This window comes from Vigna unguiculata, chromosome 6, assembly GCF_037176805.1.
Source record: "Vigna unguiculata cultivar grain cowpea cultivar isolate G323 ecotype 2 chromosome 6, ASM3717680v1, whole genome shotgun sequence".
NCBI lineage: Eukaryota > Viridiplantae > Streptophyta > Magnoliopsida > Fabales > Fabaceae > Vigna > Vigna unguiculata.
Genome location: NC_140797.1, coordinates 34,592,126 through 34,612,234, shown reverse-complemented (window position 1 = coordinate 34,612,234; position 20,109 = coordinate 34,592,126). Strand labels below are relative to the sequence as shown.

The window sequence follows — 20,109 nt, the reverse complement described above, 5'->3', positions numbered from 1 at the left end:
TTCTGAGACTAAAAAGCAAAAGATCACTACAAACAAACCCTAAAATCTGCAGCTCAGTTTCCTCCACCGGGCGTTTGTCGAATCGAAATTCGTAGAGCAAATCGAATGGGGAAGAGAAAAGAGCGTCGTCTCGCCGCTCTCAGCAACTCCGGTCGCCGAGTCAAACTCGATCTTTTTGCGGAACCCTCTGGTAGTCACTACCTTTGCTTCCTATAACCTCTCTTTTGGATTTTCAATTTTTTATTCTGTGATTTTTTTCCTATTAGTTCGAATTCGAAAACCCTGATTTTGGTCCATGTATTTGCTGATTATGATTTTTTTTATTTGTACTGTTACTGTTTTTTAAGGTTTTGTTAGAGTTTAATTGAGAATGAAAGTAATATGATTTGTACGTGAATTTTGAACGAGATAGTTTATCCATTTCAATGTCTCTATGATATTTTCCCTGTTGTATTATTTTTTCTTCATTTTTATTTCTTTTATGTTTTACTGGAAGTGATTGTAGTATGACTTGTTCGTGGTTAGTCTAGTGTTCCGAGACTGGAATGAGTTGATATATGCATGTTACAATGATACTTGTCTTATCTTACCAGACTGTATTGTTCATGCTTTCCGGGGTTTCTCGCACGTGTTTTTTTTTCACATTGTCGTTGGTTGAAATTAGGCGTTTGCTGTTGTTACTTATGTTTTTTGTCTTAAGCGAAATAAAAAGTTTAGAGTTTTCACATATTTGGGCACTATCTGTTGACTAGTCTCTATCCATGTATTAGTTATTTTGTATGTGTCTGAAAAATAATTGGCGCCAGTGCAATGCTCAATGCGCATGACTTGTAGAGCTATGCACAAGACATATTTCATTTTAGTAGATTACTGATTTTGAAAAGCTATGCTATGAGCGTTGAGCGTAATACACCTGTCAAAGAGGATGCCATGGTTTTTTTTTTTTTTTTGAGAATCAAATTATTGAAATGGATTTTAATACGTTTCTTTACTTCTCATGCTATGTTCTTAATCTGATACCTCCCCAGGAGAGTTGGGTGGCTCCACTCTACATGGTGAAGCTGGAGGAGATACTGATTCTCAACATCGTGATGGGTTACCCAATTCACCCTCATCTTCAGGTGGGTTCTGTCAGTTTTCTCAAAAGGACTATATTTAGAGGACATGAGTGCTCAACATTAAATTGGTGGAAATATGGATCTATATATACAAGACATGTTTTGTTGTTTGCCCCAAGAAACTGTTCGCAGACTGTAGGGCTGCTGTGTGGTCTTGGGAATATTCATTTCAGATGAGGTCGGCCCTGCCACTTTGAAATATGAATGACTCGTAATCTCGTTTTCCCCCCTTTGGCTGCATCAAGGGATTACTGAGGTTCAGACGGTAAAAAGTTTTATCGGTTCGTATGTTTTTGACTTTATTCACTTAATGACTAACTGACATTTCCCATTGTAACAGGTGACTTAGATTATACAAGCTAAAATGCTTGTGAATCTATTTTTCATCCTTGAGTTGCTTTTTGTCTTGTCAATTGTAGCACACCTTTTTAATAGTTTTTTTTAAGGCACTTGCTGTTGCATGGTCAGTACTCCAGCATTTCTGTTGTTTCTAACATGCTGGCATCTTGTCTTCAGGTCAAGAACCGCAGAATCCCTTGCTGCTACTTGGGCAATATAGTGATGATGAAGGGGATGACGGATCAAGCAAAAGGCTTAATGATGCGAATTTGCAAAGCCCTGTGCTCAATGAAGAGGTATTCTACGACCTACTAGATATGTGTCTGAGCTTCATATTTGTGGCTTTCCTTGCAGTGCTTAAATTGATATTTCTTGATTTTAATATTCTTCTTGATTGAATCTCTTATGGTGAGAAGGGGTGTGCCACCAATACTTGGCTGGGTTCAATGTTAGTGTTATATTTGAATTGCTCTTTGATGGATTAAGCGTATGCTCTTGTTATTTGAGAGAGTGATATCCTGTTTTCTTGATGGCTATGAATTACAAATTTTTGTGTCTATCATTCGTTAGCAAATTATGTAAAATTTTCAATTCTTGTCCTGTTTTATTTTCTGGTGTCCTATGCTTGAGGTTCACTTCTCTGATGCTGTGATATGAATTTTTTTAGTTTTTAATTTGAGGCTTATGATTTGCAAAAGTTTGAGTACTTCTTTTGAATGGAATTCTGTTTACCATAACTTATTTATAATATAATATGATATTCATATTTATTCAGGGCTTCTATCTAGAAGTATGACTTATGTGTACTCATTTTTTACGTTTCATAGTTAATTTGAGGAAATATTGTATATTGAATGGGGGTGGTGCTTAATTCTACAGTGGGTAAGCTTTGTTTTTATTTACTAGTTATATATTTTGCTGTTTTATTCTTGTCAGGGTAAGGGTGAACTCGATGAAGGCTCCAAAGATGTGAATATCAGTGTCTCTGCAGATCTTGTTACTCAAAATAACGAACTTCAAAATGCAATGCCAAATTCTGCTTCTGTTGATGCCGGATCCTGTGAAAGAAATGGAAGTCACGGTGTTACTGGAAATTTGGAAAATGGATTGGTTTCCAAAGATCAAATATGTGGCTCTGAAAGTTTTGATGAAAGAGTTGTCACTGATGTTGGTATGGGGTGGAAGATCGTGATGCACGAGGAAAGCCAAAGCTATTACTACTGGAACACTGAAACCGGTGAAACTTCATGGGAAGTGCCCCAGGTCTTGGCTCCTGCAGATCAGTTGGCTAGTGACTTGATACCTCATGCTTCTGTTAATGATAAAACAGAGAGTGCTGCTGTTGGTGATAGTTCCAGTGTGCTCTCAACTGTTATGCTGGACACTTCTGCTGCTTTCACTACCGACACTTCTTTGGATGCTACAAGGACTTCTCATAAAGAGTTGTATGGTCATGGGTCCCAAATGAATGAAGGTAGTGTTGAATTTAGAAGTCAAAATCAGGGTTCTGATGTTAATGGTAATGAATTGACAAGAGATGACGGTCATATGAATATATTCGAAGGTGAACATCATTCATCTGTTTCCAAGTTTAGTGTTGAAGAACAGCAAGTGGACCTTGATTTTCCTTCTCGTCTTGTGAATCAATGTGAGAGTTTGTTAGAGAGGCTGGAATCACTGAAAAAGTATGTATATAACGTTAGTGGCTCTTTATTATTTATTTTCAGAATTGTGTTTGATTATTTATTTGTTTCATAATGTGAAAAGCTTTTTCTTCCAGTTCCAGATTTAAGTAACTAACAGAATACTGAACAGGTCAAAGGAAAATCTGCAAGGCCAGGAATTCTTGTCAAAGTACATGCTAGAGATCGAGATTAGGCTTTCTGATATTAGGTGTCTTGCTTCACATGGATCATCTTTGCTTCCTTTTTGGGTGCATTCTGACAGAAAGATAAAATTGCTTGAAAGTTTAATCAACGATGATTTGCTTGAAACTGGTAAATCTTCACATGATGAAGTTGAGGATAAACATGTTCCTGTCTCTGAAGAATTGGGGGACCAACTGAATGGTATGGAACATGAGTCTGAGGTAGATCAAAGTAAGAACAAAGGGAGCCTTCTTACTTCTGAAGCTTGTAATGGATCTCAGGTTGATGGTTCAGCTGTAGTTGTAAAAGATATCGACGATAAAGTTTTTACCAATAGTCAGCATGTTCCATCGTCTAGTTCTCCTGGTAGTCATATGGAAACATGTGTAGAGATTAATTCAAAAGTTGAAGCAGTTATAAATCCTCAGGAACCAATTCATAAACATGGGTATGTATCCGGTGAAGATGTTGATATGGATGTTGATATGGAAGTCGAAGATATCAATACCTCAGACAATACTACTGTCATGGATGTGCCTGTTGCAAATGATTCTGTGCAAATAAATCAAGTGGTTCAGTTGAATCCTCCTATTGACTACCATTCTGTGTTGCTTGAAGAGGGTGAGTTTGTTGTTCCTCCCCCACCAGATGATGAATGGATTCCTCCTCCACCCCCTGATAATGAGCATGTGCCTCCACCACCTCCGCCAGATAATGATCAGGTGCCTCCTCCACCTGGCGACCCGCTACCACCTTCTTATAGTGTTCTACCATCTTATGCGGAGACAGGGCAGCCCCTTTCCTATGCCCAATATACTCTATCTTATCCTGGTGTTGCTGTTGAATATTATGGTCAGACAGCTGCTGAAGTCCCAAGCAGTAATATATATGGACAAATTGCTATGCCCCCTGCACAGATTTACTATAATAGTGCGGTTCCTAACATGTATAGTGAAAATCCTCAAGTTATGATCAATCCAACTGACACTGTTGCTTATTATGATGTTCAAGATGGTAGGTTTGTATTGGTACTCTATGACAGTCAAGCAATTTCTATTTTTCTATTACTGTAAATATTCCTGTCCGACTATGAGTAATTCCAACATTTCTTCAAATCAATGTGGTTTCCTTTAATTTTTCAGGAGCTGGTTCAAAGCCCATACCTGCTATCAATATTAACGGTTCTGGTGTTGGTGGGGCCAACTGGGTATCTAGTGATGTTCCGTCCACCTCATCTAGTATCCAGGCACCTGCAACTGTTTCAGTTGATGAAGGTGTCTCATTACCTCCAGCTTCTTCTGAAACTGCTGCAGAAAATAATGCCTCATCAGTAGTTTCTAAAGCCCAATCTAAAGGTAAACATGTCAAGGAAGAGTCAGTCTGGTGTTACTGCTTGGTTGATCCTGTTTCAAATTCAGTTTTTAAAGTTGAGAGAGGCTGGCTGGTTTTGTTGGCAATCTAAGGGTTCTAGAACACATACTAGGTTTATTAGGTATTATATCATGTTTTTAATAGTTGACTATATTCAGTTCCAAGTATTTGGTAGTGTTGTTTTAACCTTCTTCCTCCCTCCTTGTGTTGGCTGACAGTAATATGAGTGTTTTATTTGTATGCACGCTTTTCCATTTGTGGATTGTGAGGTTAAATCATGTTTTCAAATTGTCCACTCTTAGACAATGCATTTTTGGTATTCTTGATATCCATTGATAATTAGGTTTATTTATTTTTCAAGCATCTGCATACAGTTTCTTCCTAATTGTTTTTATTCGTTCATCCTTGTAAATTTGAATGATGTTTGCGCCCGTGAAGCTACATGATAAATAGCAATCCTACCATTCTTGATTCTTACCTTTCCTTGTTCTCAGTTGCTCGGACTAGGAAGCGAGCAGTTGCAGTTGGATCCTCGTTAAAGTCTAATAAGAAGGTTTCAAGTTTGGTAGACAAGGTAGGATTTTTTAAAATAAAATATGTATATTTTCTTCTTTTGTTCGCTGTATTATGTCCTCTTCGACGTGAAATTGATCTTAGTTTCTAATATTTGACCTTTCTGCACTCTTTCTGTTGTTTATCATTATCAGTGGAAGGCAGCTAAAGAGGAGATGCTTGAAGAAGAGGAAGAACCTGACAGTGTGTACGAGGCCTTAGAAAGAAAGCGCCAAAGGGAAATAGAGGTTTGCATGTGGAACTTACCTTCATTAAACGTTTCAGTCTTCCAGATCTTTGTCTCTCAATTTCCTTTGATTTTAGGAGTGGCATGCCAAGCAAATTGCAAGTGGAGAGGCCAAAGATAATGCTAATTTTCAGCCTCTTGGTGGTGATTGGTATGGAACTCCAGAAACCTTTAATTTCACATCCACCCCTTGTCCATCTTGCACACAATAATTAGATTTCTTGTTTTCAGGCGAGAGAAGGTCAAACGTAAGAGAGCACAAGCAGCAAAAGAATCTGTTAGAAAACCGCAAGATGCTATTAAGCAGAACCAACAACAACCTGATCCGACTGAACTCGCCAAGGGTCTCCCAAGTAATTGGCAGGTGTGTTCTCATTATCCTTTCTAACGCGCTCTTCAAAACAATCGCATTTAGTATATTAGTTTGTGAAATGCTGCTGCAATATCTGTTGTCACTTCCAGAGGGAGAAATTTGATTTGAGGAGGATGGGTTAAAAGCACTTCTTTTTTATTATAGAATTTATATTTCTTCAACTGAGCTAACTTGTGGTTAACTTTTCTTGAGTGTTTTCAACTACTAGCAAACATGTTTCTCTATAGAGTCGTGTTTGGTTTTATGTTTTGGTTGTGATTTTCTGAAGCAAATAGTCATAAGTCATAACCATAACTTCTGTATACCGAACGTGATTAATTTTCTTAATAAACCATGAAACTGAGTCATTTTGATCTTTTACTCATTTTTACTTGGTATTCAGGCTTATTGGGACGATAGTACAAAGCAGGTTTATTATGGTAACACCATCACCTCGGAGACAACATGGACTAGGCCAACAAGATGAGCAGTGATCATTGGCTAACAAAGGATTTGAATGCTTAGAACTTTTTGTTTCTCTTTTCCTCGTATTGTATTACTAGGCTTTAATTAGTGTCTGGGGGGCATGCTAGAAAACCAAGATATTTGATTTATTCCTGACTTTTTTATTTACTGCGACAGCGCATTTCTAAATAGCAGCGCACTTTTTTGTTTGAAAAGGTGGTGGTGGTGGTGCAGAATTTAACCATGGTAAATACCGTTATTCTGGACCATTTTTTGTGTGTATAATTCAAAGGAAAGGAGGGGATATATAAGACGTAGTAGAGCTGTTTCCACAAATTTCTTCATGAGGATTTCCTATACGAATTTTTAATTTATTTGTAAGGTAGAAAAATAAAACTTAGGAAAATATTTATTTACTTTTAATTTTAATTTAAGAAAAAATTAAGGTAATTTTTTATTTCAGGTGTTTTTTCTCTATGAAAAAGCTTGTTGAAATATAAGTTCGAAATTTCATGGAACTGGTTTGCAATATATAGTAGTACAAATGAGCCATGGAATGGAAAATAATATAAATCGGTTAAAATTTGTAAAATTTGGTGAAAATCAGTGATCAACTTTTGCAACATTCGCTTTGTCTCAATAAAAATAATGTGGAGACACTTACTTCAGTAACATGCTCTTTCTTTCTTTTTATTTTTCACTTTTTCTGTATCAATGTAAAATTTTAACGAGCAACTCAATTTTTACTGTTAATTTAAGAGCGATAAAAAAGTAACACTTTAAAGTTAATATATTTTTTAGTCTTAAATTTTATTTTTTTAATAAATTTGGTTATTTCTAGTCGAAAATTTTATTAAACTTTTATTTTTATATTTGTATTTTTTTTTTCGTTAACATGTGAGATTTTATGATTAATTAAGTTATTAGACTTTTCATATTCTAATTTCATCAATGACGATTAAAAGTTACTAATTAGAGATGGTAAGATCCACTATCTTTTGTTCATCAGGAAAACCATACAAAATGCAAGAGCAATGAATATGCGTGGATATACAGTTACTTGCGTGAATCTTTCACTGGTGTCCATTAACTCTATTTTCAGGTTTGTAAAGTGACAATTTAGAATGAATTACCATTATTATTATAAATTTAATACAATGAAATGCTTACCAAGACATAGACAAGGGTCCAATAACTTATATTATCGTGTTCCATGATTCCATTGTTGTGTAAGATAAGGGATGAAAAACTCCATTTAGGTCAAAAACTAGCTACTACAGTTATGCCAAGGCTAATCAGATACTTATTAATACATTTCCTCATACTAAAGTTTCAAGTGGAATTACAAAATTCTACGCATTACATCATCTCACGCAAGCGCAGAACCTCAATTGACCAATGCAATCTATGGTATGCATATATGACTGAGGAAATTAAAGAATACTTCAAGTAAAGCATGCATTTGTAGTGTGACCTATTCTTCTTCACCTTCTTCGGTCATCCCCGTATGTGTCTTCAGTTTCCTTATCCTTTAAGAAACCAAGAAAAGCAAGAAACCCAAAAAAGAAGAATCCACCAGACCAGTTGCCTCCACCTCCGCCGCCTCCACCACCACCATCATCATCATCACGAGGCGGAAATCCAGTTCCTCCATCGTCAAGCTGTGGTGACTTCTCCTTTCCTGAAAATTGAATCAAATCATGATGGAGTTAACTTTATTTTGAAGGACTTTTGCTCAATTTTCCATGTTAGGCTGCATGGTACTTCTTTTGGAAGGGACAATAAAGGCTTGTTTGGAGAAACTTCACCATAAGCACTTCTAGAGAGAAAAGTAAAACGGACAAGTCGGATTAGTTTCTCCATAACCTAAAATTAGTTTATAATGAGTTAATTTGTAGAAGTCATTTCAGATAAGCTTTTCCAAAATCTGACTTATAATTCATATATAAGATAATTTTAGCTTTGAAGAAGCTAAACTTTATTCTCTCTCCCGGAAGTGCTTATGAAGAAATTTCCTCTAAACAGGTCCTTAATTATTAGTTAAAAATAGACAAATAAATTGAAAAACAGGAAGGGATATGCCCTGACTAAAAGGACTCAAAAAATCAGTAATGATGGTCATCAGCAATTACCAGGAATATGAGTAATTGTAGGGGCTTCTCGAGTAACAGTTTGGGTTTGCTCTGCACCACATCTTGCATTCTGCACATATCAGAGGATGCTAGTAAATGCATGATCTATCAAATATAGTTTTTATATTATAATTATGTGTATGTACAAAAAAAACATTTCAGCACATGTAAATTCTTTTAAACATTCTTAGGATAAAAACAGGGAAAAAATAGCAAGAAAAATGTCTTCAGGGTAAGGGACTAAAAGTACAGAAATGGTTAAGCTTAGATATTTACAGACAGAAGACAGATAACACATCAAACAAAGCATGTAAACCTTGGTTGCACATTGATGTATGATTTTTAATGCCTTAAAGTGGCCATTAAAGACAATTTGCCTCAAATGAAGTTTTCCCCAAGTGGTTAGACTTTATATGCCTACTAGTACTGAACAAAACCAAGATCTATGTGAAAAATATCAAAGTTAGGGGACTTGGCCTACTGGAAGGTGTTAAAAGAATCAAAGATGAACTTTAGAAAGTAAAGAACATTACCAAAGCTGCAGAACATATTATAGTTGCTGTTTGAGGAGAGCGAGCTCTTGCACCAAATGGAAAATGTGCACAACTAGGAGATATTGAATTATTAGTTGTCCATGATCGTCTTGGTAAACTCAATGAGGTAACAACATTCTGCTCATTGTGGTGGCCACCTCTTCTTACCGCTAGCAAAAATACAATCACTGTTACATTAATAACTGTAACCATACAAATAGAGAGAGCAAATGTATATGAAAGCAGTTCATTTTACACAAATGCTGACAATGGGACAGCCTAAACTAAACCTTCACCTCACACTGAATCCAATCCATTGTGTAATGAAGAAATAAGATGAAATTTTTACATGAAAGTGGATATGTTGAAAATATCAGATTTCAAACATGGACATGTTGATGCTTGGATCATAAAGCTACCAATAATGCAGTGAAACATGCACTGATTTTGTTTGCAGGGAGAAAAATTCACAGTCAAGATTGCTCAATCTGGACCTCTGGTCACACTACCACAGCCTAAAAACTTTTGTTGGCATGATCTCACATTCCTATAAAGTATAAAAGGGCTCATGCGTGTAAAATGGAATGGAACATATTCATCGATGAGTATTGCTTCAAGGACTTCTATGTGCAGGAATTGTGAAACAGATGCAAAATAAAAGTGATGAGAAACTGTAATTTCTTCCATACTTTATCCTAAACAAAAGTTTAAATTGAAATACAACAAAAGTCATAAATTGTCATTACCTGGTGGTAATAGGGACAAAGCAGTAACAGCACTAGTAGCGAGCATTGATAACAGCTGACATGAAAACAAAATTTGACTTCAGAAAAACAAAAAGTTATATGTATAACTGAAGAAAATAGAAGATAATATCATTAAACAATATCAAAAGGCGGAGAAATTCTCTGACAAACTTCCAAGATGATAATAAAAGATCAAAACACAACCAAAAAAAGAACCCAAGACTGAAAATCAGCATAGATTATTATAGTTTTCTTTTTTAATGAAAAAATGTTTAGAGTGACTGTATGACAGAAGGCTCTCCACATTCCACAGTCAGCTTACAGTTATCATGGGCAAATGGTTGAAGATGAACTCCATTTACACAACTTTTATAGTTAAGTGATGATTAGATTGCCAGCAGATTCAATTATCCAATGCAAATAAGAAATCAATGTCATCATCATCTTCTACTCTTCAAACTTCAGCTTCATTGATTTAAAAAACATTCTCTACCACTTCCTACCCATTTTGTTTAATGTGAGAACTTTCATAGGAGGGCAAACACACATAGAAAAGACCACTAGCAAGAGGAAATCAGAACTTTTTTAAGTAGAATGCATTCATTGTCTATAATTGGAATAAAAATTGCTTTACACCAGTCTCAAGTTCTTATTCACTTCACCATACATCCTACGAATCGGGTGCAAATGCTTTCTCAACATAAAAACATTTTACACCGCTGCCCAAGAATATGAATCATTGCAAAATAATTAAACAAGTCTGACCTCTCAAAATATAATCAACTTGACATTTATCAAACTCATTAAAAGTCGAAGCACACATCGGTAGATGGCAATACAAATTTTAAATTGTTAGAGCATCCAAATTAAAATCCTATAACACAATTCAAACTCTAATGACTTCAAAATATTTGAAACTCTTATCCTATACCAAACCCCTTAAACCTATTTCCAGAACCTCTAAAATTTGATTTTTCTGCATACAGAACACCCTCCAACATAAGTAAAGAAAATAACACAAACACAAAATCATGTAATTTTTCATAACCAACAGCTTCTACTGAAACTCAAAAACGGCACAACAAACCAACCATAGAGTAATAGAGGGGGGCCAAAATGACCATCAAAATTGAACCTTTACGGTAATGTCATATAAAGGAACAAGAAATAATAACGTACCACGCGGGGCGCCGATTTCTTTCAAATTAACGAATCGTACAAAGAAAGTATGAAGGGATTGCAAAATTTGTGTTTCAATTGGGAGCTCCGTCTGAGAAGAGGAAACCCTAATGTAACAGAGGAAGAGGAAGATAGAGGGAATAGAGGAACCAAATTGCTACCAATTCACAAGGAACCTCAAACTTCATCCACATCTTTATTTATTTAGTATTATTAGAACAAAAATGGTTGAGGCGGTCAAATTTTTTATCTATAGCATTATATAAAAGAATTTAATTTTTCAATCTGTCTTTTTATTAACTATTTTTCACATTAATTAATTATTTTATTGACTGTACATGTAAAATATCTTTTAAAATTGAACATTTTTTTATTTAATCATATTTTAAATTTATTTAATTTATTTAATCATATTTTTTAAAGTTTATTTAATTTTTTAATTAAAGTAATTGTATAATAAAAAAATTATAAAAGATAAAAATATTTATAATAAAATTGTTTATATTTATTTTTACAATTATAATACTTTTTTTTTCTACTGTGAACACATATGCACATGAATTTTTATTAGTAATTTCTATTAGTAATAATTATAGAAAGTCATGCATGCGTTTACCCTATTTATAATAATAAAAAATAATAAATTTATTATTATAATTAAAAATAATAATATTTTTTATTTATTTTATATTTAATTTTTTATAATAAAAAATAATAAATTTAAAAAATGATTAAATTTTAAAAAAATTGGTTAAATTGGAAAAATTGTTCAATAGTTCTTTACAAAATTAAAAAAACAACAATCTTAATTCCTATAGAATAGTTGTTTTCTATAACAAAAGTAGATATGAAAATTTAAAATTATAATAAAATATTGTTAATTAAATATTTATTATGTGACATCCATTTGTGTTTTTAAATTTTTTCTAGGATGATTAAAAATGTCCAAGACCACCTCATTTGTTCTTTTTCTCTTGAAGATCTCCTTTTTTTCACTAAACTTTTGCTCAACTTCTCTCATTCACCCAAAACAACTCGCTCACTCTTTTTTTCTGTCTAAGTCGAACACGAAATCTCCATTTCTTTCCCTTTTAATTTTGAATTCCCGAAGTTTCTGGTCTGATTCAGATTTGTTGTCATAAACCTCACTATTTTCTCTCTTTGTTTTTGGTTACCAATCCTTAAGTTGTAGTCATGCTATGGTCCTCTCCTATTGGGACTTGTTTTGTTAGGTTAGCACTTGTCAAGGTAAGGGAAGTTAGGGTTCAAAGCTTTTTAAGAGTATTGCATGTTTTTGGATTCTGAATCATGTTTACAATGCCTGTTTGATGTTTGTGTTGTATAAAAATGAGTTGGGTGTTGTCTTGCTTGTGTTTTTAGGTTTGCATGCGTGATCAGGTGAGAATCCTGAAACCTGCTATTTTCGCCCAAGTGAGCAATTCTTACCTAAGCAAGAGTAGCAGAAACTCACCTTTGTCTCTGTTCAAGTTGTCGCTCAAGCGAGGAGCTTCATTTCTTAGTGAAGAGCAATTTCGCTCAGGCAAGAAGGTCTCACTTAAGCGAAAACTCTTACAGTGTTCAATGATCGAGCTCTCGTCCAAGCGAGAATGCCTAGCTTAAGCGAAAGAACATTTTAAGCGCATGCTTATGGCTTGAACGAGACTAGTGTAGGGACGTGTTTCATTACTTGCTCTCTTCTCTGATTTGTTGTTTGATTTCTTAAGGGTATGATATATGATGTGGCATTTAGGATTGTATTTCATATGTTTGGCATGAGATGATAATGTTTTGAGATAACATGTGGATTGTGTGTGGGGATTTCATGGAGAAATCCTTTTTTATGATGAAGTAGTGTGTGTGATAACTTAAGGATTCGAGTAAGACTGTATCCTAACACTCTAATTTATTCAATCAGACTTACTTAGAGTAGACTGGTTCATGTAGTGAGAGTAGCAGGAAGTCATAATCTTTGACAAAGATACTGACCTTAGATGATTATGGACTAACCTTGTGTGTGGTAGGGTGAAACTCATTGGCAATGACTCTGCAGAGCAGTAAAGGCCACCACAAGTGCAAGCAACCAATGAATCCGATTTCATTACACGTCTCCTGATAATTGAGTTAAAGGATCTGTCATGGTTTGCTGTCACATGTTGCTTGTGTTTAATAATTTGCTTGGTTAAGTATATGTTAAATTTTTTTTTCTCTAGCTTACCCTTTTCCTGTTTGTGCTATGTTTTCTTGTGGTGTTTTCCTTTTTACAATGATCACCATTGATGGTATGGGCAGATGTGGAGAACCTTGGTGATCATCATGATGATGAAGATTTTGTTGTTTAGTTAGGCATGTTGGATCTTTCTCATTGTTGAACCTCTTTTGAAAGATCATTTTCTTTGTAATTCCTTGCTCTGTTGAGCAATCTTGTGCGAATCTGTTTTATGTTTTAAGATATATTTATGACATTGTTATATGTCCATGATAGTATATTTTGGATATCTGTAAAAGGTTGATTCTCATATACTTACTTTTATGTGATGTTTTATTTATTAAAATTATTCTATTAAATGAGATGTCACATTTTAGATTTTAAAAAATAAAAATAATAAAAGATATACAAAAAAAAAATTACAATAGTTATAATTTTTTCGTTAAATAATCATTTATAACAATTAACAATAAATTTCATTTCTCCATATATTTTATATTGAACGTGGTTGGAATAATTACATCTAATGTAAATTAGAATTTTAGTTTTTCATCAACTACTTCAATAATGTTTGAACAGAATCTGATCACATCTTTCACACAAAAGTGAGATCTACATCCTTATATAAATTATATTTTTACAAGAATGTAAATGGATTGAAATTTGATAAATGCAAGTCATGTTAGTCATGGGTACAAAATTATACTGGATGACCAATTTTTGAGACAAATGGATAGGTCAATAACTGATGTGTTTTCAGCAGTGTTTCTTAAATAATTTTAATATTTTCTAAAAGCAGAATAATTTTAAATAATTTTTATGATGAAAAATGATTAAATATTACTTATTAAATATAATAATATATATATCTATATCTATATCTATAATATATATAATTAAAGAACAACATAAGATTTATATCACAACATTTCATTATTTCTCATGTTAAATAATTTAATAAAGGAATATAATAATTTTATCGCATTTAAAAAGTAATATAATGTAAATAATCATGTACAAATTTTAAAAATTAAAAGGTACTTAACCGTAAATAATATTTTTTCTTCAAAACATTAACTAAACAAGAAAAATAAACATTCTTAATTTTAAATTTGAAAAATAGTCATTAACGCACTATTTTTTAAACAACAACTTTTAAATAATAAAATTTAATTTTAAATAATAAAATAAAATGCACAAACTAATTAATAATACAAAACATACAATTACTAGAACATTATTAATTAAAGTCTCATTTTATAACAGATGGTTTTAGTGATTTTCTACCAATATAGAGAATTATAGATATATAGTAATTATTTTTATGTTCAAAATTGTATATATATTAGAAAATAACCGGTAACTTTTTTTATACAAGTAGTTTAAAATAAAATCAAAACTACAATATATTTTATTACCTGTTTATAAGAATCTGAAAACCAAATCAGAAACACGTTTAACAAGATATTTTTCATCAGACAAAATAGTTTTGAATAAAGTAATTTTTTAAGTAAATTTATCAAACTACTTTTAGTTTAAAAGAAAATTTGAAGTTAACAAATTTAAAACTGAAAAATAAGTTTTATTTTTATTTAAAACTTTAGGTTTTTAAAATTTTTTAAATATATAATAATACTATTTAAATATTAATCTTTTTTAACTAATCATATTTTGTAAAACTAATATATTTTATTTTTTAAAAGCACTTTCATATTTTTTAGGATTTTAATACCTTTTCTATTTGTGAATTTAAAAATTTATTAATTTTATAAAAAAAACAAAAAACAGTAATATTTTATCCATCTTCTCCATTCAAATGAGACACTAATTAGTGTAAAAATTGATCAAATACAAATGTTCGATCAATGAAAGAATAGTAGGACAACGCATTATAAACAAACATTGTAAATTAAATTAAACTTGTCTACATGTAATGTGTAATAAAAAGAAAGAAAGTTACAAAAGGTATAGAATGCAGTGTTTGAAATTTAAAAACAAGATAAAAATGTATATAATTTAAATTGAGGTGAATTTGACGTTTTTGAAATATTTTGGTAAAGAATATATCTATGAGTAAATTTTAATAGTTAAGATTCTCTTTAAGAAAATTCACCTAAAAAAACGCTAAAAATTAAATATTCATTTATTTTAAAAGAACTATTTAGAGTTATCATCTTAATATTTTTTCTTATCTTAATCATTTTTCATTTATCTAAATATTTTAAAAAATATTTTTCTATTTTTATTAATTATTTAAATCTTTTAATATAAAATATTTAAACCATTATTTTATTTTTAAGATCTTTTAAAATTTTGTTAGTTTTATTTTTGTTAAGAAATCGTCGTATACTTCTTATAAATGGAACAAGAGAGTTGATTTGGATTATAATTGAAAAAATCGGGTGAAAGAGATCATTCATTGAAAAAGAGAGGAAAATATAATGTCTGACATTATGGTTAATGAAGACAATAATAACATCATTAATATTAATTTAGATTCTGTAAATCACGTAGACTCAGAGGAGTGGAAGATTATAATAAACACATCGAATGAAGAAGGTTCATTCACTTATAAAGAGATCAATGGTATCTTTGATGAATTATTCGAACTTTATTTTTCCCTCATTTAAGGATGATGTAAGTAGAGCCACTTGAATAAAATTGTGTGATGTATTATTTTGTACGAAAAAAAAATTGTGGAATTGGTGTCATTTTTGTACAATGGTGAAATATATGTGCTTGTGTGATGGTGATCCATCGAAAGGGGGAGGACACTCTATTAGTCTCTAGTGGGGAGTGGTCTTCGCTCGTAAAACTCAATGTGAGTAGTGGGAAGGGTAATTCTGTATAGTTTCCCAGGGAAGCTCTCAAAGAGAGTGATGGGAAGTAACATTTATGTATTTTTGAGGGAAGCTCTCGAATAGAGTGATGGGAAGTGACTCTTATGTATTTTTTGGGGAAGCTCTCAGAGTGATGGAAAATAGATCATGTTCGTAAGTCTTTAAGAAGCACAAACGTTGGTGGTTCTAGTGGTGAGTGGGTATTGATAAGCTACGTGTGACAGTTACAAATCGATTCCTAATGTTGAGATCACCAGCAGTTGTATCATATTGTGATGATATGATTGAATGTGTAATGATATGTTTTGAGTTACTATTGAGATAACAAACATTGTGAAGTTGAATGATTGTGTGAGATAACCGATGGTAATTGAATGGTGTGGTTAGGCACTGAGGTTATGAAAGGTTGGTGCTTTATTATAATCTTATGATGATAGACTAATTGGAAATTTTGTATGATGAAAGAACAATTTATTTTCATACATGATTTTTTTGAATTATGATAGTAACTATTATAATTATATTAGTTTACCATTGCATTTCATGGATGTGGTTTCTATTTACGATAATTATATATATATATATATATATATATATATGAAGTATATATTGTTGCATATGTTGATTTAGATTCACTAAAGTATGGAGCTTTAGGGAAAACACTTGCTCTGCATTTGAAATTAATTAAGATAAAGGTTATTTCAAAATTGGTTTAAATTCTAGATTTTTAGACCTTACTTTTAAGTTGCATGAACAATAAAATGGAAATTTTAATTCCAGCTATTATTGAATGATGAAATTAGAGTTATGAAATTGTTGATCCCAACGATCAAAGTGAAGAACTACTTGTTAAGAACTATCCGTCAAAACCTCAGTCCGATCCAACGGTTAATGAAGCAAGAATCAAAATTTTAACAACTATGCGTGATTGTTTTCTGTAACCATAGACATCCAATTGTAGATCCCAATGATCAAAGTGAAGAACTACTTGTCAAGAACCATATGTAAAAACCTCGATCGATCCAATGGTTAACGAAACAGGAATCAAAATTTTCCAAAGATTGCTGGAAACAAAAAAATAAAGTGGCACTTAGTATCCATTCTATAGTATCCAACTTGTGAAAGTCTCCTCCATTGTCATGATGACACCCATATTTTGTTATCTAAAACTTTATATAATCATTTAACTTAAATCATGTAATAAATTTACCAATTGCTCTAACTAAATGAACTATAAAACTTGTTTGATTATTTTACTGATTCTAAAAGTTATAATTTAAACATAATTGATATTTTCATGATTCTACTAAATTAAATTTTCTACAATTTAGATTATTAATTTTTCTTATCATGTACTTGATTGAAGAAATCAATTTCTTTTAAAAATTAAATATTATGTAAGAACATTTGAAAATATTATTGCAATACATCATGTTGGGAACAACAAACTTTATTCAAGTAGCTCTACTTACGTCATCCTGAAATGAAGAAAAAAATGATGAATATAAAATATCTTAGTGAGTGAAAGTTACAATAATTCTAATTTTTGTTAAATCTAGTTTAGTATGTAAATTGAGACAAAAATTAATAAAATAAAATTTTGAAAGAAAAAACGGTATTATAAAAGATAATTATTATTGATAATTCTTTTTAATTTTTTTAATAATTATTTAATATTTAAACATGTTCTTAAATTTGGTAGATTAATATACTTTGTTTAAACAAAAATAAAATAAAATTCAATATATTTAAATGATCATTTATTTATATAAAACAACTACATTTACTCATTTTAAAAAAAGAAAAAAATAAAATATTATTGTAATAAGAAAAAAAAATTATTAAGTCTTATATTTCATCACGAAAATTATTATTTTTATCATTGAAAGATTAAAATCAGTTAATATATATATATATATATATATATATATATATATATATATAATTAATTAATTAATTAAAGAATAACATAATATTTTTATCACATTTAAAAGTGATATAATATAAATAATCTTATGAAAAATTTAAATTAAAAGGACACTTAACCGTAATATTTTTTTGTTTTAAAACATTAAGTTAAGAAGAAAAATTAACATTCTTAATTTTCAATTTTAAAAAAATATTTAAGACACATTTTTTGTAAACAATAGCCTTTTAATAATATAATATTAAATTTAAATAATAATGTACATAATAGGATGAACATATTATAATTTTTTTATAATTCTAAAAGATTTAAAATTTTCAGGTTAATAATTTTGAAACAGTTCCTTATATACATAATTATATTAATTTCATAGTTTTGAATATTGTGAATTATGATATTGTAATTAAGTATTTTGATATGATTGACGATTTTAATAATCTTAATTCTCAATTTTTTTTATGAAGGTTACCGTAAATACGAATTATGAATAATATCTCAAGATCTGGTGAAGATGTTGTCGTATTTAGGGATGACAAAAATATTTGTGTTCGCGGATATCCGTGGATAAAATCCACGACGGATAGTTATTACCCGAAAGTAGCGGGTAGCGGATATTTTAATACCCACTTATAAACGGGTCGGGTACAGGTATCATACTATCCGTACATGCGGGTACGCGTTATCCGCAAAAAATTAAAATTAAAATTTAATTTATATTTTATTAAGTTAAATTTAATTAAAATTAAAATTAACAGTATATTTTATTATGTTGAATTTAATTATAATTATAATTAAATTATAATTAAATTTATATTTTATTTTTATAATTTTATATTAAAAAAATTATAAAATATATATTTTTTAAAATATTTGCGGGTATCGGGTATCCATGGGTACCTGCAGGTTTTAAAAATATCCGCGGGTATTTTTTAAGTGGATACCTGGCGGGTAAACAGGCGGATAGCGGGCGGATTTTTTTTTGCGGGTCGAATTGTGGGTAGACACTATCTGTACCCGACCCGACCCGTTGTCATCCCTAGTCCTATCCCTATCACTTGTTTTGTTTATAGTAACGTTGTTACTCTATCTACTAAACTATGAGCTTCATTAAAAGGTCTCAATGAAAAGTAAGAAGAAAAAAAGTATTAATGATGTAATATGAAAAACATTAGCAATTAATAAGACATCATTTTATAATAATGCATATTAGACTTTTTTGTATTTTAGGGTCTTTTTGGAGTGAAATTTGTAAAAATGAGTCTTTTGAATTTTTTTTTGTATTATAAGGTCAAGTCGTTAAGTTACAGGACGACATCACATATGAAGTCTTTTTCTTTTTCTTTTTAAAGCGAAATCGTCATACATTAAAATGTTTCAGTTTGGAGGAAAAAGTGAAGTCGTCAGACTTTTCAATTTAGTTTTTTCTAATTTTTTTTGTAACACATTGAAGCTGCTAGTTTGAGTTTACCCCAATTGGAAAAGTAATTAGAAGCCAAGGAACAACAAAAAGGGGTGCAGCCTGAGACAATGAATGAAGAGATCCAATCCGAAAAAAGTAGAAAGACATTGAATTAATGAGGGAAGAAAATGGCTTTAGTTTAAATTTTTTAAAAATATAATTTCTAGGAAGAAAAAAACTTGTAAAAAAATATTTAAAACCTGTAAGGTGTTACAAAATTAAAAAAAAAATACTGAAAAGTGAAGTCGTCATTATCTTAACCGACTTCACTTTTTTTTTTAAACTGATACCGTTCTCATGCATAACGATTTTGTTTTAAAAAAAAAAAAATAGAAACCGGCAGGAGGCAGGACGACTTCACCTGTAATGTCGTCTTGTCTCCTAACGACTTATCCCTATTAAAAAAAAAGTAATCGACCCATTTTTACAATTTTAACTTGAGAGACCATGAAACACAAAAATGCCGCATATTATTGTTCCTTAGTTAGGTTATAAATTTTTTAATTATGATTTGCCTATTTTATACACAATTAAATACATGTTTATGTTTATTATTTAGTTTTATATATATATATATATATATATATATATATATATATATATATATATATATATATATATGATTCAATTGTAAGTTTTGAAAACAACATACAAAGAAATTGAACATAAGTAGCTTTTGTTCAAGAAATAACCTTTTATATCATTATCAAACTAAAGAATTCGTCATAATCACTTTATACAAGCAATAGTTGTTTGTGTAAGTGTATGTGTGTAT

The 20,109-nt window shown here is 31.0% G+C and overlaps 2 protein-coding genes across 6 annotated transcripts; one reads left to right on the top strand and one right to left on the bottom strand.

Moving 5' to 3' along the window:
• On the top strand, positions 1–6,648 carry LOC114187878 (WW domain-containing protein). Of its 4 annotated transcripts, none has more exons than XM_028076274.2 (11): positions 1–190; positions 1,029–1,374; positions 1,635–1,753; positions 2,394–3,142; positions 3,273–4,339; positions 4,468–4,680; positions 5,191–5,270; positions 5,404–5,496; positions 5,573–5,646; positions 5,727–5,859; positions 6,251–6,648. In XM_028076274.2, exons 4-11 carry the CDS (start codon positions 2,484–2,486, stop codon positions 6,332–6,334), a joined length of 2,403 nt encoding a protein of 800 aa, XP_027932075.1. In that variant the 5' UTR covers positions 1–190; positions 1,029–1,374; positions 1,635–1,753; positions 2,394–2,483; the 3' UTR covers positions 6,335–6,648. The 4 variants fall into 4 exon arrangements, with proteins under 4 accessions (XP_027932075.1, XP_027932073.1, XP_027932074.1 ...); XM_028076272.2 differs by having other exon boundaries at positions 1,029–1,383; XM_028076273.2 differs by having other exon boundaries at positions 1,029–1,399.
• An 841-nt stretch (positions 6,649–7,489) lies between these two features.
• Positions 7,490–11,104, bottom strand: LOC114186805 (protein YELLOW LEAF 1, choloroplastic-like). Of its 2 annotated transcripts, none has more exons than XM_028074828.1 (5): positions 10,903–11,104; positions 9,724–9,778; positions 8,978–9,147; positions 8,445–8,514; positions 7,490–7,993 (listed from the first exon to the last, which is right to left on the bottom strand). In XM_028074828.1, the coding sequence occupies exons 2-5, from the start codon at positions 9,767–9,769 to the stop codon at positions 7,797–7,799; spliced, it is 483 nt and encodes a 160-aa protein (XP_027930629.1). In that variant the 5' UTR covers positions 9,770–9,778; positions 10,903–11,104; the 3' UTR covers positions 7,490–7,796. The 2 variants fall into 2 exon arrangements, with proteins under 2 accessions (XP_027930629.1, XP_085530750.1); XM_085674624.1 differs by having other exon boundaries at positions 9,724–9,800; positions 10,903–11,098.
• Between the last annotated feature and the right edge of the window lie 9,005 nt (positions 11,105–20,109).

What these genes read in the sequence shown, in the direction of transcription:
- LOC114187878 (XM_028076270.2), top strand. Translation starts at nt 106, where the DNA reads ATGGGGAAGAGAAAAGAGCGTCGTCTCGCCGCTCTCAGCAACTCCGGT. An exon ending in CAATTCACCCTCATCTTCAG is followed by an intron (nt 1,122 to 1,634) that starts GTGGGTTCTGTC and finishes TCTTGTCTTCAG; the next exon opens with GTCAAGAACCGCAGAATCCC. An exon ending in GCCCTGTGCTCAATGAAGAG is followed by an intron (nt 1,754 to 2,393) that starts GTATTCTACGAC and finishes TATTCTTGTCAG; the next exon opens with GGTAAGGGTGAACTCGATGA.
- LOC114186805 (XM_028074828.1), bottom strand. Translation starts at nt 9,769, where the DNA reads ATGCTCGCTACTAGTGCTGTTACTGCTTTGTCCCTATTACCACCAG. An exon ending in TTTGTCCCTATTACCACCAG is followed by an intron (nt 9,148 to 9,723) that starts GTAATGACAATT and finishes TATTTTTGCTAG; the next exon opens with CGGTAAGAAGAGGTGGCCAC. An exon ending in TACAATTACTCATATTCCTG is followed by an intron (nt 7,994 to 8,444) that starts GTAATTGCTGAT and finishes TTCAATTTTCAG; the next exon opens with GAAAGGAGAAGTCACCACAG.